The sequence below is a fragment of the Mobula birostris genome, chromosome 3 (assembly GCF_030028105.1).
Source record: "Mobula birostris isolate sMobBir1 chromosome 3, sMobBir1.hap1, whole genome shotgun sequence".
Taxonomy (NCBI): domain Eukaryota; kingdom Metazoa; phylum Chordata; class Chondrichthyes; order Myliobatiformes; family Myliobatidae; genus Mobula; species Mobula birostris.
The window spans coordinates 1,961,923-1,988,215 of record NC_092372.1 but is presented as its reverse complement, the minus strand read 5'-3'; the positions used below and the strand labels follow the sequence as shown (position 1 = coordinate 1,988,215).

Here is a 26,293-nt window from a genome sequence, read left to right as displayed (position 1 = left end):
TAGTGCGGCAGGTGCAGAGACGGTCTATGGATGCAGATAGAAGAGACTGAGTGAGCATCTGTAGTTGGACAGAATGGGGCGAAAGGGGATTCCGTCCACTCCGAGACTAGAAAAGTAAATTTTACATTGGAACAGAGATAACGAAGCAGAGGGACCTGGGGGTTCTCGTAAACAAATCCTTGAGAGTTAACATTCAGGTACAGAGAATAATTAGGGAGACAGGCAGTATTTTATCCAATAATGCCAGAGAATTCGAGGACAGAGATATAGATGTCTTACTGGAAGGTGTCTTATAGGGGTCCGGTGAGAATGCATTTGAATATTATTTCCAGGTCTCGTCACACTTCCTCAGGAATGTTAACCCTGCGAAAGAGATACTGCAGGGAGTGTTCCCCACACTGACTGGGCTGTTTCCAGGAATGACAGGCAGGCTCTGTGAGGGGAGGGTGAGTGAGCTGGGCCTGTATTCTCTGACATTGAGAGAAGAAGTGACGGCTAAATCATTCAGACCAATTGCAGGGATGTTTCCACAGAATGCGCATTCGATTACCAAGGAACACAGTTCCTTAATGCAGGAACGGATATTCAGGACGGTGTGGAAAATAAATTTCCTTACTCGGTGATGCTTTCACTAGTTCAGGACATAAACAGAGCAGGACAGGAGGGGGCCATTTGGTCTGCGATGCTGGGCTGACACTATTACGCCAGTGGTGTCTAATGAATCGAATCCATCTTCCTGCCTGCTGCCCGTGTTCCCTGTATTCTCTGTGCATTTATTTGCCTGTCAGAGCCTCATAAATGCCATTGTTTTTCCGTCCTCCAACACCACACCAGAAATGCATTTTAGATAACCACAACTTCATGTTGTGTTTCTTTTAAACATTTCCCGGCACATCTCCTTTGAAATATTTTCCCAGACCCCTTATCTGCATGCCCTTTGGTACTCGGTACTCCGATGCTGTGAGAGAAAAAGTAGCATCTGCCTACTCCAATTATGACAATAATAATCCTCTCAGTTCTCCTCTTGTCTTCCGCTAGTCCGGGAATAGCAATCCAACTTTGTACAACCCCTCCTTCTAGATCTCCTCTTTATCACCTCTTCTGTATCCTTTCCGAATCCTCGACATCCTTCCTATAATGGAACGAGCAAAACGAAATGCAAATTCCAGATGCAAACTAACCAGGGTTCTGTAGAAACCCGGAGTTCTCTGGTCAAGGAGGAACCGACGGGAGTGGTATGGTTCTGCGATATCCCGACAAGTGGTCGGCAGGAGAGCTGCTGGAGGGGGATCCGCTGTTTGCACAGCGTCGGCCAGGTGGACAGTTATCAGCCCGAGTAAACTGCAATATAACGTACTCCCTCAAGCCCAGGGAGCTGTACTCACGCCGGGCAGTGATAGGTCCGCTCCCTAATTAATGCACAGAACCAAACGCAAGACGGTCATCCACCCTGTCCGTGACCATGAGGACATCTGTGGGACGACCTTCGTGATTCCCTCACTCTCCCCAGACAAGGAAATATGGCAACCCACACTCTTGCAGCACGTCCACCTTGACCTTGACGGAAAGCGTCCTGACCCGATACAGCATGGCTTGATACACCGAAATGCTCCTCCTGTGACTGTGAGAAACTGCGGAGGGTTATGGACACAGCTCAACACGTCACGCAAACCAGCCTTCCCTCCGTGGACTCTGACTTCACTTCCCACGCACTTTGGTAAAGCAGCCGGCATAATCAAGCGGCCCGCACATCTGGGACATCCTCTCATCTCTCCCCTCTAATATAAAAACCTGCTTACGTACCCCGTAGCGGGTTAAAAAGGACCAGCAGAAGTGGACACACCTGGGATCTGAGTCTTCCGTTATGAACATTATTTTATTAGTAACGACGTGATAAAGTAATATTAACAAGATAAGGCAATCAGGTTAGTACAGTAAAGGTAAAGGCATCCGTTAGTCTTGCGAGACCATGGATCTTCACTCTCCAGGACGGCAGGCCTGGGCAAGATTGCATGGAAGACCAGCAGTTGCCCATTCTGCAAGTCTCCCCTCTCCACGATACCAATGTTGTCCAAGGGAAGGGCACTAGGACCCATACAGCTTGTCACGAGTGTCGTCGCAGAGCAATGTGTGATTAAGTGCCTTGCTCAAGGACACAACACGTTCCCTCGGCTGGGGCTCAAACTCATGACTTTCAGGTCGCTAGTCCAATGCCTTAACCACTTGGCCACGTGCCCACGGTTAGCACAGTATATCCATATATAAGTGAGTAAATAAACTTCCCAAACTTCTCGCAGCTCAGATGATAAAGGATACAGACTTACGATGGTGTAGGTGTGAAGTCAGTTCAGTTCTGGATATAGAATTGAGTAGATTGGAGAAAAAGATGTTTTGTCTTCCAAGTGCCGATGCCGTCGAATCTTCCACGTCGTCCTCCTGCTCCCGAAACTTATTAAAGTCACCGAATCTGATACACAAAGGAGAATGCCGTTTTCACGTGGTAAAGCTATCAACCCAGGCGAGGGTTAAACACACCGATAGCTTTCCACCGGTCACCTCTTTGTCCACACCATGAGCAGAAATCCCACCTTTGTCGTGGGCACACGAAGCTCAACCAGTGTCATTGTCTTCCGTGTCTCCGGTGTTGCCGATGACAAAGCCAGTTGACCTTGTATATATTCCACAGCTGCTGAACACCAGCCGTCCATCATAGAGCTCCGCCTTGCCGTTTCCAAGGCAACTCACAGGCTTTTTTGTTGCTCTCTCTCACACACACGCTCTCCGCTCTCTCTCCCCTTTTAAAGGAATTTAATAATCCTTCAGATCTCGCCACACTTCCCTCCTTTTAGGAAAAAAAATTTGATCAAGGAGCAAAGTTTTTGTCTTAACTATCGATTATACAGCTTAATGCAATACACGTGTAAATATCAGGTAACATAGCAAAGCTTCTACAAACTTGAACTTAACATCTAGACAAACAGTCCGCTCCCTGGCCTTTAGCATTATCATGGAAAAGGACAGAATCAGAGAGGACAGAAAAATTTTTAATTGGGGAAGGGCAAATTATGAGGCTATAAGGCGAGAACTTGCGGTTGTGAATTGGGATGATGTTTTTGCAGGGAAATGTACTATGGACATGTGGTGATGTTTAGAGATCTCTTGCAGGATGTTAACGATAAATTTGTCCCGGTGAGGAATTTTGAGTTACAAAATACACGTGGACTAAGATGTTAACTGTCCTGTGCTATCACCAGTGGGATCATCAGTTGATCTGCCACCTGTCTTCAGGAGTTTCGGCCCGCTTATGTTCAAGACTCCCTCGAGGTGGTGGGCCAGCACTGCTAAAGCACCAACTCCCACTGGTGAGCTTAAAAACTTGGCATCTGCCTCTATAAGTCACTTCCATCCAACAGATAGTCTACTCTTCAGGTGTCTATGCAACTACTGAAGGGTTTGCAAGATATGTATACACTGTCTGACTACCTGCCCCTCTGGACATACTTGGTTCACACCCATGCTGATCCTTTCTCTGCTGCCTCAGCTACAGCCCTGCTGGTTGACTTGATCTCCCTTCTAGTGAAGACAAGGTCACGCAGCCACTTCTGGAGAGTGAACGCAATAAACCCACGGCAGCCTACATCGAATGGATAGCATGAGACCTTCCACCCTCTGTCTCTGCACTCTGATCTTAACTCTGCATATTTGGTTAACTTGCGCTCATGGGCTTCATCGATGTTGTCTTCCCAGGGGACTGTGAGTTCAACAATAACCGCTTCTCTACTGCTGTCAGACCATACGATTATATCTGGACGCAATGTTGTGAAAACTATTTGCTCCGAGAGACTGCCTTTCCCGTCCAGGTCAGCCTTGACACACCAATCATTGGCTGAAGAAAGTATGCTTGATCGTGAGCCTATGCTGTACACCCTTGACTTGGAGCCTTCATTCATAAATGATATGCGATGTTCTGTGCAGCATGGGGCATGAGATAAGTTGTGCTGCAGTACTCTCAGCTCAACCGCTTCTGTTACAACTTTGAGAACGTTGTTATGTCTCCAAGTTTACATGCCGCTGGAAAGATTGACTCTGCATGCACTCAAGATATGTTGAAGTGTTCCCTTCTCGCCACAAGCAGCACATCTGTCTGTCTTATCTTCATACCAGGTGCTGAGGTTGGCAGGTGTTGGGAGCAGATCGTATGCTGATAAAGAATGGTAGGGTGAAGGAACCATGGGTGACAAGTGAGGTGGAAAATCTAGTCAGGTGGAAGAAGGCAGCATACATGAGGTTTAGGAAGCAAGGATCAGATGAGTCGATTGAGGAATATAGGCAAGCAAGAAAGGAGCTTAAGAAGGGGCTGAGAAGAGCAAGAAGGGGGCATGAGAAGGCCTTGGCGAGTAGGGTAAAGGAAAACCCCAAGACATTCTTCAATTATGTGAAGAACAATAGGATGACAGGAGTGAAGAAAGGACTGATTAGAGATAAAGGTGGGAAGCTGTGCCTGGAGGCTGTGGAAGTTAGCGAGGTCCTCAATGAATACTTCTCTTCGGTATTCACCAATGAGAGGGAACTTGATGATGGTGAGGACAATATGAGTGAGGTTGATGTTCTGGAGCATGTTGATATTAAGGGAGAGGAGGTGCTGCAGTTGTTAAAATACATTAGGACAGATAAGTCCCCGGGGCCTGACGGAATATTCCCCAGGCTGCTCCATGAGGTGAGGGAAGAGATTGCTGAGCTTCTGGCTAGGATCTTTATGTCCTTGTTGTCCACGGGAATGGTACCGGAGAATTGGAGGGGAGGTGAATGTTGTCCCCTTGTTCAAAAAAGGTAGTAGGGATAGTCCTGATAATTATAGACCAGTGAGACTTACATCTGTGGTGGGAAAGCTGTTGGAAAAGATTCTTAGAGATAGGATCTATGGGCATTTAGAGAATCATTGTCTGATCATGGACAGTCAGCATGGCTTTGTGAAGGGCAGATCGTATCTAACCAGCTTGATAGAGTTCTTTGAGGAGGTGACCAGGCATATAGATGAGGGTAGTGCAGTGGATGTGATCTACATGGATTTTAGTAAGGCATTTGACAAAGTTCCACACGGTAGGCTTATTCAGAAAGTCAGACGGCATGGGATCCAGGGAAGTTTGGCCAGGTGGATTCAGAATTGGCTTGCCTGCAGAAGGCAGAGGGTGGTGGTGGAGGGAGTACATTCAGATTGGAAGGTTGTGACTAGTGGTGTCCCACAAGGATCTGTTGTAGTACCTCTACTTTTCGTGATTTTTATTAACGACCTGGATGTGGGGTTAGAAGGGTGGGTTGGCAAGTTTGCAGATGACACAAAGGTTGGTGGTGTTGTCAGTGTTTAAGAGTTGCGATGAAATGATGCAGCTCTGTAAAACTCTGGTTAGGCCACACTTGGAGTACTGTGTCCAGTTCTGGTCGCCCCACTATAGGAAGGATGTGGAAGCATTGGAATTGTACAGAGGAGGTTTACCAGGATGCTGCCTGGTTTAGAGAGTATGGATTATGATCAGAGATTAAGGGAGCTAGGGCTTTATTCTTTGGAGAGAAGGAGGATCAGAGGAGATACGATAGAGGTGTACAAGATAAAAAGAGCAATAGATAGAGTGGATAGCCAGCGCCTCTTCCCCAGGGCACCACTGCTCAATACAAAGAGGACATGGCTTTAAGGAAAGGGGTGGGAAGTTCAAGGGGGATATTAGAGGAAGGTTTTTTACTCAGAGAGTTGTTGGTGCGTGAAATGCACTGCCTGAGTCAGTGGTGGAGGCAGATACACTCGTGAAGTTTAAGAGACTACTAGACAGGTATATGGAGGATTTTAAGGTGGGTGGTTATATGCGAGGCAGGGTTTGAGGGTCGGCACAACATTGTGGGCCGATGGGCCTGTAATGTGCTGTACTGTTGTATGTTCTATGTTCTATCTGTTCTATAATCCTGTCAGGAGCTTTCACGTGTTTTCTTTCTATGTCATAGTCTTGCAAGATCAGGCAAGATCAGGCAAGTAAGGAACCTTCTATTCTTATAACCATATAAACATATAACAATTACAGCATGGAAACAGGCCATCTCAGCCCTTTTAGTCCATGCCGAACTCTTACTCTCACCTAGTCCCAGCGACCTGCACTCGGCCCATAACCCTCCATTCCTTTCCTGTCCATATAGCTATCCAATTTAACTTTAAACGACAACATTGAACCTGCCTCAACCACTTCTGCTGGAAGCTCGTTCCACACAGCTACCACTTTCTGAGTAAAGAAGTTCCCCCTCATGTTACCCTAAACTTTTGCCCTTTAACTCTCAACTCATGTCCTCTTGTTTGACTCTCCCCCACTCTCAATGGAAAAAGCCTATCCACGTCAACTCTATCTATCCCCCTCATAATTTTAAATACCTCCCTCAAGTCCCCCCTCAACCTTCTACGCTCCAAAGAATAAAGACCCAACTTGTTCAACCTTTCTCTGTAACTTAGGAGATGAAACCCAGGCAACATTCCAGTAAATCTCCTCTGTACTCTCTCAATTTTATTGACATCTTTCCTTATCCCTCATTTTCCTCAGAAACACTGATAGATTATGGTCCGTGTAAACCACAAGTGGTTTCTGTGAGGACATATGTAGTAGGCCAGATATCAAAGTGTTGCAATGCTAAGATGAGTGACAGCAACTCTTTTTCAACAGTAGAGTCATTTTTCTGAGGTACATTAAATTTCTTTGAGAAATAAGCTACTGCATTTTCATCATCATCCTTTTGCAACAATACTGCCCCGGCAGCTTCATCACTAGTGTCTTCTGCGATTGAAAATGGTTTATTAAAATCAGGTGCTTTGAGCACAGGATGATTTTCAGGCGCTCAAATGCCTCCTGGCAAAGGTGACTCCATACAAATTTTTCACTCTTGCCTTGGAGTTTCGTTAGAGGGAGAGCGTTGTCTGCAAAGTTCTTAAAAACTTACGGTAATACCCAACCATACCTAAAAACCTTCTTAACACTTTATTGCCCGTCAGAATTGGAACCTTAGCAATAGCCTGAACCTTGGCCTGCACAGGAGCCAGCTGGCCCTGGCCTACTACATAGCCAAGATACGTGACAGTGGCGTGGCCAAATTCACAGTAAGATTCGCCTTGGACAGCCTTTCAAACAGTTTCTCTACTGCTCAGGTATGCTCTTCCCATGTGTCATTCCATCCAACCAAATCATCAATATAAGCCCCTGTATTTTCTAAACCTCGAATCACTAAATTCATCATCCTTTGGGATGAAAAATGCTCCAGGGACATTCCATTGTACTCACACAGTCCAGATGGTGTCACAAGTGCAGATAATTCTTTAGCCCTCTCTTTTAAAGAAACACACCAGTATCCTTTTAACAGGTCAATCTTTGTAAGGTATTTAGCCTTCCCCACTCTATCAATACAGTCATCCACTCTTGGGATAGGATAAGCATCTGTCTTGGTTATTGCATCAACTTTCCTGTAGTAAGTACAGAATCTCATGCGTCAGATTTGCGCATGATAACACCGGGCAAAGCCCAGTCTGGGGTAGAGTGCCTCCTGATACTATTTTTAGCATGCATTCAATTTGTTGTTTTACCATTTTATGTTTGTCTTGGTTCATTCTGTAAGGGTGCTGCTTAATTGGATCAACTTTATCTACAATCACGTCATGCACTGCTGCTGTGCACTGTCTTGGAATGTCAGGGAATAAATCTTCATACTTGTTACTTAACCCTTTCAAGTGTTTTATTGCTCCGGCTCTAAATAATGGATTTTACGGTCAAGGTTTTCCAAAACAACAGTATTTTCGAGCCTTGTGGAGACTACATTGAGTTCGGTAAAATTATCTGGCATCTCGATACCAGTCTCCACAGCTTCACTTGTTTTCATAACAGTACTCACAGGTGATGTCTCCGTGTCATGATAAGGCTTGAGCATGTTTACATGCACGAGTTGAGTAGCCTTCCTTCGGTCATGAGTTCTAATAACATAATTCGAAGAATCAATTTTCTTAATTGTCTGGCATGGTCCACTAAATCTCACTTGAAGGGGGTTGGTAAGGAGGGGGAAACAGCACCAGGACCTTATCTCCAACACGATATCTCTGTTCTCTATCCTTCCAGTCATACCACAGCTTCATCTTTATCTGAGAGTGCTGTAAATTCTGCTTTGCAAGGTCACAAGCCTTGTTAAGTCTGTCTCTGAATTACAAACATAATTAAGCACGCGCACACACACTTTCTGATCACACCACTGCTCTCTGAGTAGGGTCAAAGGTCCTCTAGCTTTGTGACCAAAAACAAGTTCAATCGGACTGAACCCCAATGATTCTTAAATAGAATCCCTAACAGCAAATAAGAGTAGGGGAACCCCCTCATCGCAGATTTTTTCCCATTTTCCACACAATATGTTTTAATCATGGTCTTAAGAGTGGAGTGGAACCGTTCGAAGGCTCCCTCGGACTCTGGGTGATATGCAGATGATGCAAAGTGCTTAGCTCCCAGTTCTCTCACTATCCCCTGGAATGTTCTCGAAGTAAAGTTGCTACCATGGTCAGATTGAATTTCTTTGGGCAGACCTACCAGTGTGAAAAACTTGATGAGTGCTTTTACCACAGTCTTGGCCTGGATGTTTCTGAGAGGCACGGCTGCAGGGAACTTAGACGCAGCACACATAATTGTTAACAAGCACTGATGACCAGCTGCAGTCATTGGCAATGGGCCAACACAATCCGCTATGACCTTTGAAATGGGTTCACCAAAAGCAGGTATTAGTTTAAATGGTGCTACTTGAATTAACCTGATTAGGTTTCCCCACAACCTGGCAGGTATGGCAGGTCCTGCAAAAATTCATAACATCCTTCCTTAAATTGGGCCAGTAGAATTCCTTCATAATCCTGTTCACTGTCTTTCTCACTCCAAAACCTCCACCTAAAGGCATACCATGAGCCACATTTAAAATCTCAGCCCTGTAAATTTTCAGGACCACATTTCCTAAAAGCTGCAGTGATGTGGACTACAAATTACAAAAGGAAATAGAAAAAGGCTTGTCAGAAGGCCAGTGTTATGATAATTGTGGGGACTTTAACATGGGAGTGGATTGGGAAAATCAGGTCGGCACTGGATTTCAAGAGAGAGAGAATTTGTAGAATGTCTGCGAGATGGTTTTCAGAACTGCTTGTTGTTGAGCCCATTAGGGGATCGGCTGTACTGGATTGGGTACTGTGTCATGAACCACAGGTGCTTAAAGAGATTGAGGTGAAGGAACCCTTAGGAGACAGTGATCACAACATGATTGAGTTCATTGTGAAATTTGAAAAAGAGAAGCCGAAATCTGATTTGTCAGTATTTCAGTGGAGTAAAGGAAATTACAGTGGCATGAGAGAGGAGCTGGCCAAAGTGGACTAGAAAGTGACTCTAGCGGGAAGGACGGCAGAGCAGCAGTGGCTGGAGTTTATGCGAGAAGTGAGGAAGGTGCAAGACAGATATATTTCAAAAAAGAAGAAATTTTCGAATGGAAAAAGGATGCAACCGTGGTTGACAAGAGAAGTGAAAGCCAAAGTTAAAGCAAAGGAGAGGGCATACAAGGAAGCAAAAATTAGTGGAAAGACAGAGGATTGGGAATTTTTTAAAACCTTACAAAAGGAAACTAAGAAGGTTGATAGGAGGGAAAAGATGAACTATGAAAGGAAGCTAGCAAATAATATCAGAGGATACCAAAAGCTTTTTCAAGTATATAAAGAGTAAAAAAACAGATGAGGGTAGATATAGGACCGATAGAAAAGGATGCTGGAGAAATTGGAATGGGAGATAAGGAGATGACGGAGGAACTGAAGGAGTATTTTGCATCAGTATTCACTGAGGAAGACATCAGCAGTATACCGGACACTCAAGGGTGTCAGGGAAGAGAAGTGTGCTCAGTCACAATTATGACAGAGAAAGTACTCAGGAAGCTGAATAGTCTAAAGGTAGATAAATCTCCTGGACCAGATGGAATGCACCTTCGTGTTCTGAAGGAAGTAGCTGTGGAGATTGTGGAGGCATTAGTGTTGATCTTTCAAAAGTCGATAGATTCTGGCAAGGCTCCGGAGGACTGGAAGATTGCAAATGTCACTCCGCTATTTAAGAAGGGGGCAAGGAAGCAAAAAGGAAATTATAGACCTGTTAGCTTGACATTGGTGGTTGGGAGTTGTTGGAGTCGATTGTCAAGGATGAGGTTACGGAGTACCTGGAGGCATATGACAAGACAGGCAGAACTCAGCATGGTTTCTCTAAAGGAAAATCCTGCCTGAGAAAATCTATTGCAATTTTTTGAGGAAATTACCAGTAGGCTAGACAAGGGAGATGCAATGGATGTTGTATATTTGGATTTTCAGAAGGTCTTTGACAAGGTGCCACACATGAGGCTACTTAACGAGATACGAGCCCATGGAATTACGGGAAAGTTACATAGGTGGATAGAGCATTGGCTGATCGGCAGGAAACAGAGAGTGGGAATAAAAGGATCCTATTCTGGTTGGCTGCCGGTTACCAGTGGTGTTCCACAGGGACCCGTGTTGGGGCCACTTCTTTTTAGGCTGTACATCAACGATTTGGATTATGGAATAGATGGCTTTGTGGCTAAGTTTGCTGATGATACGAAGATAGGTGGAGGGGCCGGTAGTGCTGAGAAAATGGAGAGTCTGCAGAGAGACTTGGATAGATTGGAAGAATGGGCAAAGAAGTGGCAAATGAAATACAATGTTGGAAAGTCTATGGTTATGCAGTTTGGTAGAAGAAATAAACGGGCAGACTATTATTTAAATGGGGAGAGAATTCAAAGGTCTGAGATGCAATGGGACTTGGAAGTCCTCATGCAGGATACCCTTAAGGTTAACCTCCAGGTTGAGTCGGTGGTGAAGAAGGCGAATGCAATGTTGGCATTCATTCCTAGAGGAATAGAGTATGGGAGCAGGGATGTGATGTTGAGGCTCTATAAGGCGCTGGTTCGACCTCACTTGAAGTACTGTGGGCAGTCTTGGGCTCCTTATTTAAGAAAGGATGTGCTGACGTTGGAGAGGGTACAGAGAAGATTCACTAGAATGATTCCAGGAATCAGAGGGTTAACATATGAGGAACGTTTGTCTGCTCTTGGACTGTATTCCTTGGAGTTTCGAAGAATGAGGGGTTGGGGATGTGGCAAAGTTGTTTCCCATGATGGGGGAATCTAGTACGAGAGGGCATGACTTAAGGATTGAAGGGCGCCCATTCAGAACAGAAATGTGAAGAAATTTTTTTTAGTCAGATGGTGGTGAATCTATGGAATTTGTTGCCACGGGCAGCAGTGGAGGCCAAGTCTTTGGGTGTATTTAAGGCAGAGATTGATAGGTATCTGAGTAGCCAGGGCATCAAAGGTTATGGTGGGAAGGCGGGGGAGTGGGACCAAATGGGAGAATGGATCAGCTCATGATAAGATGGCGGAGCAGACTCGATGGGCCGAATGGCCGACTTCTGCTCCTTTGTCTTATGGTCTTAACATTATAAGAAGCCCTATTCATTATATATCACACTCAATTTGTGCTCCTGCTCATTACATAAGTGGGGCAAGGAAGTTGCTCAGTACACGAAAAGAGCAGGTACACAAATTGGGTGTGACACACGAGGGGTGATTGGTAAGTTCGTGGCCTAAAGTGGAAGGAGTCAATTTTACAAAACCTAGCAATTTTCAATTAACTGAAACAGAAATATCACAAGAGTTATTAACTTCAAACTTTCTGCATAATCACTCAAAGAATTGAACTGCAGGTGCATGTATGGAGAGCTATATAACTGTAGGCCTTCTACCTTAGGCCACGAACTTATCAATCATCCCTCGTACAGCTCCGGCACCAAAAAAGTTGGCACCGCACCCCTGCTCCAGCCGTCCGGCAGAGCTCAAGCTCGGGTCCGGCCCTTTCCCGGAGGTCCATGCAGTGCCACCAGTGGACAACGGAGAGGTAAATCAGAAACGCGACAAAGTTTCTGATCCAAAGCAACACAAACAAAATGCTGGCGGAACTCAGCAGGCCGGGCAGCATCCATCGAAAAGAGTCAACAGTCGACGCTTCCAGTTGAACCCTCCTTCAGGACTGAGATGCAATGGGGGAAATATCTGAATAAAATATGGGCGGGCGAGGAAATGGTTAGCTGGAAGGTGATAGGTGAAGCCAAGTAGGTGGGAAAGCTCAAGAGCAAAAGAAAATAGAATCTAATAGGAGAGGAGAGTGGAGAATAGGTGAAAGGGGTGGAGCAGCGGACCCAGAGAAAAGTGATAAGCTGGTGAGAAGACATGAAACGTCAGAAAGAGAGGGAGGGGTGAGAGGGAAATTTCTTCACCGAAAGGAGAAATCGATATTCATACCATCAAGTTGGACGGTACCCAGACGGAATATAAAGTGCTGATCCTTGACCCTGAGGGTGGCCTCATCTTCGCACAAGAGGAGATGGTGGGTTGACACGTCGGAACGGAAATGGAATCGGGATGAAAATGTTTGGAAACCGGGAAGTCCCGCTCGGAGCGGATAGTTCAAAGAATAATTTATTGGCAAATCAGGTATCCACATACAACTGTGATGTTTCTTTTCTTCTCCAGAGAGCCACGAAACAACGAAAGCACATCAAACAGAGGCGAACCCACTGGGATCTGCACTCACGTGCGCCATGTCTTACGTCACCCATGTGTTGATGAGCTGCAGCTGAGCTACTGATCACGTGACCATCCTCTCCCCCACCGCTGTCAACAGAGGATTCAGGGAGCTGCGCTATTCCCATTGGTGCGAAGCGATGTCAATCACTGGTTACAACCAGTCGCAGAGGCGGACACCTGCTGACTCCATCGCCCGCCTCAAACTCCCTGTCAAAGTGGAGCAAACCTCAAAGTAAGGGCAAACAACAGGAATTCTGCAGATGCTGGAAATTCAAGCAACACACATCAAAGTTGCAGGTGAACGCAGCAGGCCAGGCAACATCTCTAGGAAGAGGTACAGTCGACGTTTCGGGCCGAGACCCTTCGTCAGGACCCGCTTTTTGATTTATTTCTATTTCCCTCCGAGGGAATTCGGGGGCGTTTGTGAAGCATTTCCTGCGGCCGGACTCTGATGTTTCGTTGAGAGGTAGGAGGGAAGGGCTCGGCCGCTTCCCGGGGAGGAGGGGGGTTTTATTGAAAGGATGAAGATGGAGGCCAAGTACTGACAGTCCAAATATTTTAAAATCTGAAGTTCGTAATGCAGTAAATAAGATGAAGTAAGAAAAGGCAGCAGGTCCTGATGAATTAGTAATGGGACAAATTATCACCTTTGAAGATCATGGAATTGAAAAAATTACCCATACAAACTTCTCTTCAATGCTGCAATTGACCCTGCATCCACATTTGTATCACCTTCTCAGTGAAGTAAAAATCACAACCAACAGGGTTGTCTGAACAGATCAGTTCAGAATACTCCTGCGTACCGACTTCCAGAGAGAATACGCTCACTCTACCACCACCCCCTGCCTTCTGTGGTCAGGACATTTCGGTGTCCACAAAGCCAAGTTTCCCTGGATCTATGCTTATTGCCATTCTGACCTGGCCTAATTTGGGGAACGTTATCAAAATTCTTACTCAAACCCAGTTGGCGCTTCTGCATGAATTTCAATAAATACTCCTGAATACTTCCGTTAATGCCCCTCCTCCCCTTCTTACCTCATCCCTTATTTATTTATTATTTTTTATTTTTCCCCTTTCTTTCTCTCTCAGAATAACTCCTTGCCTGTTCTCCATCTTCCTCTGGTGCTCCCTGCCCCTTTCTTTCTTCCAAGGCCTTCACTCCCATGATATTCCCCCTTCTCCAGCCTTGTATCCCTTTTGCCAATCAACTTCCCAGCTCTTAGCTCCATCCCTCCCCCTCCTGTCTTCTCCTATCATTTCGGATCCACCCCTTCTCCTCCCACTTTCAAATCTCTTACTATCTCTTTTTTCAGTTAGTCCTGACGAAGGGTCTGGGCCCCAAACGTCGACTGTACCTCTTCCTAGAGATGCCTGACCTGCTGCGTTCACCAGCATTTTGTGTGTGTTGCTTGAATTTCCAGCATCTGGAGATTTCCTCGTGTTTACGTAAACCATGCCCCGTTGTGTTAGCCATTTCAGCCCTGGGAAAAAGCCTGTGGTTATCCACACCACCAATGCCTCTCATCATCTTAGACACCTCTATCAGGTTACCTCTCATCCTCTCATTTCCTGCATGATTTTCTCCAGACTGAATAAGACGATGAGCTCACTGTGGTCTTGACGTTTTCAGGGCTCTGGACGAAGTTGGTTAAACTTCTGCTTTCCTGCTCTTCTCAACGTTTTGGGTCATTTTCACTAATTTCAAAGGACTGTGCCTCGGACAGCTGGGTTGTTGCAATGTGTCTCTAAAGTCTGACAGCAGACTCGAGAGTGAATCCTCGATGGAGCAGAGTCAGAAACCAGAGTTGCCAGCATGAATCAGGGCTTTGGGGCTCCAGAAAGAAATGGGGTCTGGAGTTTATGAGGAGGAGGAGGATTCAGACCAGCAGGATGTGGCTACAAATGAAAGATCAGAAACATTTGGAAACTGGTTGATCGAAAAAAACGGTGGTTAATTTCTGCAAAATATTGGTGGAAATGAACAGATCAGGCAGCAAATGTGAGAGGAATAAATGGACAATATTTAGGCCAAGCCCCTTCAGCATGCCTAGACTGTGTACTCCTCTGCTTAGTTGCTGCCTGAACTGCAGAGTTCCTCCAGCATTTTGTATGTATGTGTCTACGTTTCCAGCTCAGCAGAATCTCTTGTTTTATATCTGCATTTGAAAGAAGGTTCTAATTTGGCATCAAACATACGAAATGTTTGCTGATCTTAAGTGTATTGATTATGGGAGCTGCTTTTTGAGGTAACAGAGCTGCTGAGTTTTCTGCACACACAAAAAAAAAGAAATATGGACAAGCGGTGCTTGCAGAAACTTTTAATAGCACCGTGATTACGCAGAAAGTTCTGCGTTACAATTTTCGCTGTCGCCGAAGCACCAATCAAATGCGCTGGCGTCAGGGTTACGGAAGTTCCCGAATATCGCGCATGCGCGCCGTACTGAAAAGGCCTCGGAATGATCGGCACGGGTAAGAGTTTATCTCCGGGTAGAAATTTCAAAACCGACTAAGGGGCAATTACTGTGAACTCCGAACACCGTTTACCGCAATCCCGGGACAGTCCTGTTCTCTTCCCTCTCTCTCAGCACCACGATCCGTACACGGGCCCCGGGGAGATTCCGGCTGATGAGGGAATGGGAACCGATGGATCTCTCAGACAGAGCTGAGCCCCAGCTGTCTAAATGCAAGGATTAGGAACTCGGAGAAAGGGAACAAAGTCTTTTACATCGCCAGTTGAGAAAATCACCTTTGTTCTACCTCTAATCACAAACAAGAGAAAATCTGCAGGTGTTGGAAATCCAAGCAACACCATAGAAACATATAACAATTACAGCACGGAAACAGGCCATCTCGGCCCTTCGAGTTCGTGCCGAACTCCTACTCTCACCTAGTCCCACCGACCTGCATTCGGTCCATAACCCTCCATTCCTTTCCTGTCCATATATCTATCCAATTTAACTTTAAACGACAACATTGAACCTGCCTCAGCCACTTCTGCTGGAAGCTCGTTCCACACAGCTACCACTCACTGAGTAAAGAAGTTTCCCCTCATGTTACCTCTAAACTTTTGTCCTTTAACTCTCAACTCATGTCCTCTTGTTTGAATCTCCCCCATTCTCAATGAAAAAAGCCTATCCACGTCAACTGTATCTATCCCCATCATAATTTTAAACACCTCTATCAAGTCCCCCCTCAACCTTCTATGCTCCAAAGAATAAAGACCTAACTTGTTCAACCTTTCTCTGTAACTCAGGAGATGAAACCCAGACAACATTTTAGTAAACCTCCTCTGTACTCTCTCAATTTTATTGACATCTTTCCTATAATTCGGTGACCAGAACTGTACACAATACTTTAAATTTGGCCTTACCAATGCCTTATATAATTTCAACAATACATCCCAACTCCTATACTCAATGCTCTGATTTATAAAGGCCAGCATACCAAATCTTTCTTCACCACCCTATCCACATGAGATTCCACCTTCAGGGAACTATGCACCATTATTCCTAGATCCCTCTGTTCTACTGCATTCTTCAATGCCCTACCATTTACCATGTATGTCCTATTTTGATTATTCCTACCAAAATGTAGCATCTCACATTTTTCAGCATTAAACTCCATCTGCCATCTTTCAGCCCACTCTTCTAACTGGCCTAAATCTCTCTGCAATCTTTGAAAACCTACTTCATTATCCACAACACCACCTATCTTACATAGAAACATAGAAACATAGAAAATAGGTGCAGGAGTAGGCCATTCGGCCCTTCGAGCCTGCACCGCCATTTATTATGATCATGGCTGATCATCCAACTCAGAACCCCGCCCCAGCCTTCCCTCCATACCCCCTGATCCCCATAGCCACAAGGGCCATATCTAACTCCCTCTTAAATATAGCCAATGAACTGGCCTCAACTGTTTCCTGTGGCAGAGAATTCCACAGATTCACCACTCTCTGTGTGAAGAAGTTTTTCCTAATCTCGGTCCTAAAAGGCTTCCCCTTCATCCTCAAACTGTGACCCCTTGTTCTGGACTTCCCCAATATCGGGAACAATCTTCCTGCATCTGGCCTGTCCAATCCCTTTAGGATTTTATACGTTTCAATCAGATCCCCCCTCAATCTTCTAAATTCCAATGAGTACAAGCCCAGTTCATCCAGTCTTTCATCATATGAAAGTCCTGCCATCCCAGGAATCAATCTGGTGAACCTTCTTTGTACTCCCTCTATGGAAAGGATGTCTTTCCTCAGATTAGGGGACCAAAACTGCACACAATACTCCAGGTGTGGTCTCACGAAGGCCTTGTACAACTGCAGTAGTACCTCCCTGCTCCTGTGCTCAAATCCTCTCACTATAAATGCCAGCATACCATTCACCTTTTTCACCGCCTGCTGAACCTGCATGCCCACTTTCAATGACTGGTGTATAATGACACCGAGATCTCGTTGCACCTCCCCTTTTCCTAATCGGCCACCATTCAGATAATAATCTGTTTTCCTATTTTTGCTACCAAAGTGGATAACTTCACATTTATCCACATTAAATTGCATCTGCCATGAATTTGCCCACTCACCCAACCTATCCAAGTCACTCTGCATCCTCTTAGCATCCTCCTCACAGCTAACACTGCCACCCAGCTTCGTGTCATCCGCAAACTTGGAGATGCTGCATTTAATTCCCTCATCCAAGTCATTAATATATATTGTAAACAACTGGGGTCCCAGCACTGAGCCTTGCGGTACCCCACTAGTCACCGCCTGCCATTCTGAAAAGATCCCGTTTATTCCCACTCTTTGCTTCCTGTCTGCTAACCAATTCTCCATCCACATCAATACCTTACCCCCAATACCATGTGCTTTAAGTTTGCACACTAATCTCCTGTGTGGGACCTTGTCAAAAGCCTTTTGAAAATCCAAATATACCACATCCACTGGTTCTCCCCTATCCACTCTACTAGTTACATCCTCAAAAAATTCAATGAGATTCGTCAGACATGATTTTCCCTTCACAAATCCATGCTGATTTTGTCCGATGATTTCACCGCTTTCCAAATGTGCTGTTATCACATCTTTGATAACTGACTCCAGCAGTTTCCCCACCACCGACGTTAGGCTAACCAGTCTATAATTCCCCGGTTTCTCTCTCCCTCCTTTTTTAAAAAGTGGGGTTACATTAGCCACCCTCCAATTCTCAGGAACTAGTCCAGAAACTAACGAGTTTTGAAAAATTATCACTAATGCATCCACTATTTCTTGGGCTACTTCCTTAAGCACTCTAGGATGCAGACCATCTGGCCCTGGGGATTTATCTGCCTTCAATCCCTTCAATTTACCTAACACCACTTCCCTACTAACAAGTATTTCGCTCAGTTCCTCCATCTCACTGGACCCTCTGTCCCCTACTATTTCTGGAAGATTATTTATGTCCTCCTTAGTGAAGACAGAACCAAAGTAATTATTCAATTCTGCATACTTACTAATCCAACTTACACCCCATCATCCAGATCATTAATATATATGACAAACAACATTGGAACACACACAAATTGCTGGAGGAACTCAGCATTAGTACTCTTTTCCATAGATGCTGCCTGGCCTGCTGAGTTCCTCCAGCATTTTGTGTTTGTTGCTTGTTCTATCTCTCTTGTTCTGGACTTTTCCAGTCGGGAGAACATGTTTTGACCCATTCAGTCTGGGAAGATAATGATATCAAACACCTTTGTCCCAGGCAACAAGTAGTTTTCACATCACAAATGTGTGAGACTCCAATGAGACAGACTACTGCCCTTCCTTTCATATTCATTGGCATTGCCATCACTGACTTCACCCACTGTCAGTCACCTGGGGGAGGGTTCAGAGGAAATATTTTATGTACAATACAGAGACTGGTGTCACCTTTGTGTGTTGTGGTGATGCAAAAGTTGCTGGAGAATTTACAAGTGGGAAGAAGTGGAGTGATATTTGGAAATTTGACTTTTTAAAGCGTCATTTAGCAAGCAAATCACAAATGCTCTGGTGAGAAAATCCTTCATTATCCGCTACAGGTCTGCTACGTAGGTTGTGTGAGAGTGCAGATGAATTCGATCAAACACAGAGGAGATAAAAGTTCTTATTGACAGTGATTTGCTAGCTGTTAAAATGAATACCTCTCTATATAAAATTCACTGTGTACATGTTGCTGTCACTGGATCAAAATTGCACAGCACAAGAGTTTTGCGCACACTAGTCATTGCAAATTAGAGGGGACATTGGTGGGAAGGCGGGGAGTACTCCACTGTCCCTGATGCACTCACATGCAAGACGTGCATCCAGCTGCAGCTTGTAACCCTGCACTTTAAGGAGTTGGAGCTGGAACTGGATGAATTCTAGATCATCCAGGAGTTGGAGGGGGTGATAGATATGACATGAAGAGAGGTGAGTTACACCCAAGGTGCAGGACACAGGAAACTGGATGAGAGTCAGGAAGGGAAATGAGGGGAAACAGCCATCACAGAGTACTCTTGGTGCCATCGCCCACAACAATAGGTGGACCATCTTAGAAAGTGTTGGAGGGAATTAGCTAGCAGTGGAATGTCAAAGGGGTGATACAGGATTTGTTTGTTAGGAAAACAGAACTAGAAGGGGACTAATATCCTAGGGGTAAGGCTTGCTAGTGCTAGTGGGGGTGGTGGTGGTGGTGAAGGTTAAACTAAAGTTTCAGGGGGTATAGGAGCCAGAATGCCAGAACAGATAATGGAGATGGTGAATTGAATTGACTTTATTACTTATATCCTTCATATACATGAGGTGTAAAAATCTTTATGTTATGTCTCAATCTAAATGTGCAATTTACAGTAATTTATAATAAATTGTATGTACAACAGGACAGTCAATATAACATAAAAATAAAATTGTTTCAGCATTGAATTAATCAGTCTGATGGACTGGTGGAAGAAGCTATCCCAGAGAGGTTGTTTTATTGACACCAGACAGATGTTGTTCAGACCTCAGACAAAGTCAGCAATCAAAAGGTTGAGCATGGTGTGACGACTGTCCTGAGCTGTGTATATCACAATGCAAGAAGCATCATAGGAAAGCTAGATGAGCTCAGGACAGGGAATTATGATATTGTAGCCATTACTAGGACTTGGTTGCACCCAACAGTCTGAGGGACTGAGAGGAACAATTTTGTAAAGAGATGGCGGACTATGCCAAGAAACAAAGGTTGATACAGTAAGTGATTTCAACTTTCCACATATTGACTGGGACTCCCATACTGTAAGAGGACTAGATAGGGTAGAGTTTGTCAAATTGCCCTTAATCAGTACGTAGAATTCCAGACATAGAAGTGTGCAATAAGCTATTGGGAAATGATCCAGGGCTAGTGACAGAAATTAGTGTTTGAGAACACTTTGTATCTAGTGATCATAATGCCATGAGGTTCCAAGTAAATATGGAAAAAGAGAGGTCAGGAACATGGGTTGAGATTCTAAGTTGGAGGAAGATCAATTTTGATGGTATCAGAAAGGATCTGACAGGTGTAGTTTGGGACAGGCTGTTTTCTGGCAAAGGAGTACTTGGTAAGTGGCAGTTGTTCAGGTGAACTTTTGAGAGTGTAGAGTTTGTATATGCTTGTCAAAATAAAAGTTAAAATATAACTGGTGCAGGGAACCTTGGTTTTTAAGAGATATTGAGGCCCCGGATGTTTTGTTCCTCTAATTGCCTCAGGCTGTTGGGTGCTACCAAGACTCATTAACGACTACAATATCATAATTTCATGCCCTGAGCGCATCTGACTTTTTTTATTAGTCGTCTCCTGTTGGTTTCGAAAAGCTTCCCAAAAGTTTTTGCTCTTTTGTTTGCCCTCTAGTTGGCTTTGGCTTCTCATTTGAGCCACGGTTGTGGCCTCCTGCCTTTCCAATGTTTCCACTTCTTTGGGATGTGGCGATCACTCAGCTCCCAAATTGCTCCCAGAAACTCCAGCCATTGCTGCTCTGTTGTCACTCCTACCTTTTCCCTTCCAAACAAATTTGTCCAGCTTTTCTGTCATAGAAACATGAAGAAGTTCAGTATGGAAACAGGCTATTTGGCCCATCTAGTCAATGCCTTAAAAAATTTTAAGCTGTCTAATGCAACTACCTGCACCAGGACCATCGCCCTCCATACCCCTAACATCCAGGTTCCCATCCAAACTTCTTTTAAATGGTGAAATTGAGCTCATATTCACCACTTGTGCTGGCATCTCATTCCACACTCTCATGACCTTTTCCACGTGTTCCCGTTAAATTTTCACCTTCCCCACTTACCCATGACCTCTGGTTGTCATCCCACCCAACCTCGGTGGAAAAGCTGCTTGCATTTACCGGATCTATACCCTCATAATTTTGTAGACTTCTAACAAATATCCAAAGCAATGTGTAATTTCCTTGTTTATGTTTAGAGCCTTTTTTAGATGTATAAGATGATTAGGGGCATTGATCATGTGGATAGCCTGAGTTTTATTCCCAGGGCTGAAATGGCTAACACGAGGGGGCAGAGTTTTAAGGTGCTTGGAAATAGATACCGAGGGGATGTCAGGGGTAAGGGTTTTTACACAGAGAGTGGTGGGTGCGTGGAATGCACTGCCGGCTATTTGTGTGAAAGTGTTTCAGTTACTGTAGGGCCAGGAACCCATGCAGCTCAGTGGGAATGGGGAATAATACCAATGGAGAGAGTCACACTGAGCTAGGTCACAGATTGGAGATAGCAGAAATGCCCCATTCCTATAGAGACAGGAAGAGCATCAGAGAATTTGATGGTCATTCCAGATACCAGCACTGTGCCCAGTTAGAAGATGATTTCTCTCTCCAACTTGGGTTGAACTTCACTGTAACAGTGTGATGCCAGATCACACCTTGACAACTCAAGTGATCTCATCTGAAATATTGTCCTACACCCATTGATGGATATTGTAAATCTTTTTACAGGTTAAAAATGACAAGGTATTTGTCTACGGGAATCTCGATCACAACACACCAGTTTTGCTGTCTCTGCCCAGATATTTAAGAAGTGGAGCAAGGGATTCACTCGATCATCCTTCCTGGTCAGACTATGGGGAGGAATTTACTCGATCATCTGACCGACTGGCGTTCCCGTCATTTTACACAGGGGGGAACCCATTCATCTGCTCAGACAGTGGAAATGGATTCAGTCGGTCATCTCAACTGAAGGTACGTCAGCAAGTTCACACTGGGACAATTCACCTGTTCTGTGTATGAGAAGGGATTCAGTCAGTCTTCCCACCTGTGGACACACCAGTCTGTTCACACTGGACAGAGGCTGGTCATCTGTTGAATTTGTGGGGAAGGATTCACTCGGTCATCTGACCGAATGGCTCACCAGCGAGTTCACACTGGGGAATGGCTGTTGCCCTGCTCGGACTGTGGGAAGGGATTCACTTGTTCATCTAAGCTGAAGGTACATCAGCGAGTTCACACTGGAGAGAGGCCATTCACCTGCTTAGACTGTGGGAAGGGATTCATTCGGTCATCTAAACTGAAGGTACATCAGAGAGTTCACACTGGAGAGAGGCCATTTACCTGCTCCGACTGTGGGAAGGGATTCACTGAATCATCTCAACTGAAGGTACACCAGCGAGTTCACACTGGAGAGAGGCCATTCATCTGCTCAGACTGTGGGAAGGGATTCACTTGCTCATCTAAACTGAAGGTACACCAGCGAGTTCACACTGGAGAGAGGCCGTTCACCTGCTCAGACTGCGGGAAGGGATTCACTTGCTCATCCCAACTGAAGGTACATCAACGAGTTCACACTGGAGAGAGGCCATTCACCTGCTCAGACTGTGGGAAGGGATTCACTTGCTCATCTAAACTAAAGGTACATCAACGAGTTCACACCGGAGAGAGGCCATTCACCTGCTCAGACTGTGGGAAGGCATTCACTTGCTCATCTAAACTGAAGGTACATGAGCGAGTTCACACTGGAGAGAGGCCATTCACCTGCTCAGACTGTGGGAAGGGATTCACTTGTTCATCCCAACTGAAGGTACATCAGAGAGTTCACACCGGGGAGCGGCCGTTCACCTGCTTGGACTGTGGCAAGGGATTCACTTTGTCATCTGAGCTACTGAGACACCAGTCAGTTCACACCGGGGAGAGGCCGTTCACCTGCTCAGACTGTGGGAAAGGATTCACTCGGTTATCCGACCTACTCGTACACCAGCGAGTTCACATTGGGGAGCAGCCATTCACCTGCTCGGACTGTGGGAAGGGATTCACTTGCTCATTTAAACTGAAGGTACACCAGCGAGTTCACACTGGAGAGAGGCCATTCACCTGCTCAGACTGTGGGAAGGGATTCACTTGCTCATCCCAACTGAAGGTACATCAGAGAGTTCACACTGGGGAGAGACCATTCACCTGCTTGGACTGTGGGAAGGGATTCACTTTGTCATCTCAGCTGTTGAGACACCAGTCAGTTCACACTGGGGAGAGGCCGTTCACCTGCTCAGAATGTGGGAAGAGATTCACTCAGTCATATACCCTGAAGGCACACCAGTCAGTTCACACCGGGGAGCGGCCGTTCCCTTGCTCGGACTGTGGGAAGGGATTCACTTGCTCATCTAAACTGAAGTTACATCAGCGAGTTCACACTGGAGAGAGGCCATTCACCTGCTCAGAATGTGGGAAGGGATTCACTTGCTCATCTAAACTGAAGGTACATGAGCGAGTTCACACTGGGGAGAGGCCGATCACCTACTCAGACTTTGGGAAGAGATTCTCTCAGTCAAATCAACCAAACATGCATCATTGAGTTCACACTGGGGAGAGGCCGTTTACCTGCTGTGAATGTGGGAAGCGATTCACTCAGTCATCTAACCTCATGTAACTCTCGCTTCGGCTAGCAGCTTAATATAGGGGGTGATAGCCCCCAGCTCGGCCAAACTTATCTGAAATCTCATTTGGGTGGATGCTGCGTGATGAGTCACCTGTTACAAATCAGTACCCCGAAATAACAAACGGTACACAATATGTGATTAAATGATTGAGCTTTATAATTCTTACTTTGACTCTACGATTAATGAAGCAAACAAAAAAAAGGAAAAGGGCCCACTCTCACCATTCGCGTTTTCTCATCTCTCCCCAGCAAAAGACCACGAAAATCTCTCTTCCAGACTCACAAGAAAGAACATTTCTCTCATTGGATAGCCCCACATTCCAAAACCCTTTTATCTCAAGTCATAACCTGTTTAGCTCAGCAGTGAAACATTACAGAGAGGCCATTACATTAGCAGTGAAACCTTACAGCATGTTACACTTGTGACACACTACCAGATTCACACTGGGGAGGAAGTTTCAATAAGCTGCATACTAGATATTTGTCCATCACCATTGCTGAATGCAATTTTGAGAGTGACTGTCGGTGTTGAACTCTGCAATTAATGCTGCTGCTCACCACACCCAGTTCTGCACCCTGGTCACTGGGCATTGGAGGAGTTTCTTCTGCTGCATATTTACCTTTAATAGGACCTTTAATATTTTGGATCTGAGACAAATAAATCACTTCTATTTTAAGCTCTGTCTCCAGTACGTGGTGAATTTATAACACACCTAGTGTGCAGTAGAGAGCCAACTCAGGCCAGCTGGACCCTGCCAGTGATTCAGTTCCACGACAGTCCTTTTAAATCCTCCCCTATTCCCCTCTCGCTCTCCCTGTGGGGATGGGTTCCAAACAGTCACCACTCTGTGGGTGAAGAGGTTTCCCTTGAATTTTCTGCAGACTGAAGAAGTCGAGCTGACTGCAGTTCAGTCTGAGATGTTCTTCGCCCCTCTAATCTCTGGGCTGAGGAAGAATAGCATTGGTAGTTAACCTCCTTATTCAGGGCTCATTTCCACATTATGGGTCATTTTCCCTGCTTCTAAAGGGTTGTTGAAAACACCACTGTCCTCTAAAGACTGAAAGCAGTAGTCCTCCAAAGACTGAAGCAGGGTCAGAAACCAGAGGCGGGACTGCACAGGGCAGAGTTTGGGGCTCTGGACGATGGTTGGGGTAAGAACGTACGATGAGAAGAAGGGAATCAGCAGCGGGGCGTGGCAACGAATGACAGAGTAACAACATTTGGAAGCTGATTGACAGAGAAAATCTTCCGGTTCTCTGACTGATGACACAAACAATACCTGTGGTGAGGTGCTCCACTGGTCGAGGAACATTTGTGTTGGGAATGGTTTTTTTCTATTGAGGGAGTTGTTCCTGTTTATTTATCCTGTAATATTATATCAGGATGGTTATTATGGACTGTCCTATCTGCAATAATGTATTCATTATCATATAATTTGTAAGATTTTGACTCTAAAACTAGATCAGGCTTGAATTTATGATGCCTTATGAAGTGATGGAGGGCATTCATGAGTTTGTATTTTAAAGCAAGATTTTATTGAATGATATTTGCCACTTGATTGTACCTGCACAAGTGATCAGATGGAGTTCACCTGCTGCAGTATCCTGGAATGTGTTGGATTGTGTCTGGTTTCTCTTGGCATTTTCTGTACTTACTGCCTTGTTTGTTTGTATTTCATGTATTTTCAATTTTTTTTTCCTTTTGTTAACCACCTTGTCCTGTATTTCTGCAAGGAACCCCTCTGTTTCTGGGAAGAGGTCTCCAACTCTCAGTCAGGTGCTCGATGCTTTTCTGTTACCATCTCGTCTGCTCAGATTGTTGGGATGTCTCCCGTGGAGGGTTATACCCATTCCACTGGTTAATGTTTTCTTCCATAGTGATGATTTCATTTTTCTGAATTGGCCCCTCATTTAAGTTTTCTGGTCTGTATTTCTTGTCACGATTGCATATACACACATGGAGTGCTGAATACTGTTAATTTTTGATGAAAATATATACCTAGAAGTTTTATCTGACTGTTGTCTGATTTTTTTTTCATGCGTGTTATTTCTCTTCCTCCTTCTGTCCAAGGTAGTGTTAATCTAAGCGGGTTTGAGTGTAAATAGTCTTTTCTAAAGTTTTCTAAAGTTCTTATTTGTCTTTGTAAATTCTGCTGATTGAAATGGGGCCAAGATATTTTTAGTTTTAAAAAGTCTATGTCGGTATTGATGAAAGTGTTTATTGCCTTTGTTGTATTTGTTAACTATTGAGCTCTGTTTGGCAGGTTTTGTTAAGCCTTGAACCAAATTTTGTGAAAGGTTTTCCCTTTTTCGCACTACTTTCTATTTTCTTTGCTTCTTGATATTCCAGATATGTGAGTATCAAGACTCCCAATGAAGGGTCTTGGCCCCAAATGTTGATTACTATCCATAGATGCTGCCTGACATGCTGAGCACCTCCAGTACTTTGTGTGTAGTTCTCTAGATTTCTAGCATCTGCAGGTCCTCTTGTTTCCAAGATACTTATATGTTTCTTGAAAGAACAAGCCAAGAACAAGCTGGTTGTGGGGTTGTGTGGCTCTGTTGTTAAAATATTAAATAAAATTTTTAGAAAGGGGTGACATAGGGTTGGAAGGTGTAGAATCTGTGGGTAGAGTTAAGGAACAGCAAGTGTAAAGAAAAATCCGTGATGGGAATTGTATAGAGACCTCCAAACAGTGGTAAGTTTGTGGTCCACAAATTACAATGGGAGATAGAAAATGCGTG

At 44.8% G+C, this 26,293-nt stretch overlaps 1 protein-coding gene across 1 annotated transcript; it reads left to right on the top strand.

Moving 5' to 3' along the window:
* The first annotated feature begins 13,038 nt into the window (after nucleotides 1–13,038).
* LOC140194852 (uncharacterized) lies at nucleotides 13,039–25,557 on the top strand. The gene is made up of 2 exons (XM_072252132.1): nucleotides 13,039–15,144; nucleotides 21,619–25,557. The coding sequence occupies exon 2, from the start codon at nucleotides 22,022–22,024 to the stop codon at nucleotides 23,462–23,464; it is 1,443 nt and encodes a 480-aa protein (XP_072108233.1). The 5' UTR covers nucleotides 13,039–15,144; nucleotides 21,619–22,021; the 3' UTR covers nucleotides 23,465–25,557.
* Nucleotides 25,558–26,293: the final 736 nt, after the last annotated feature.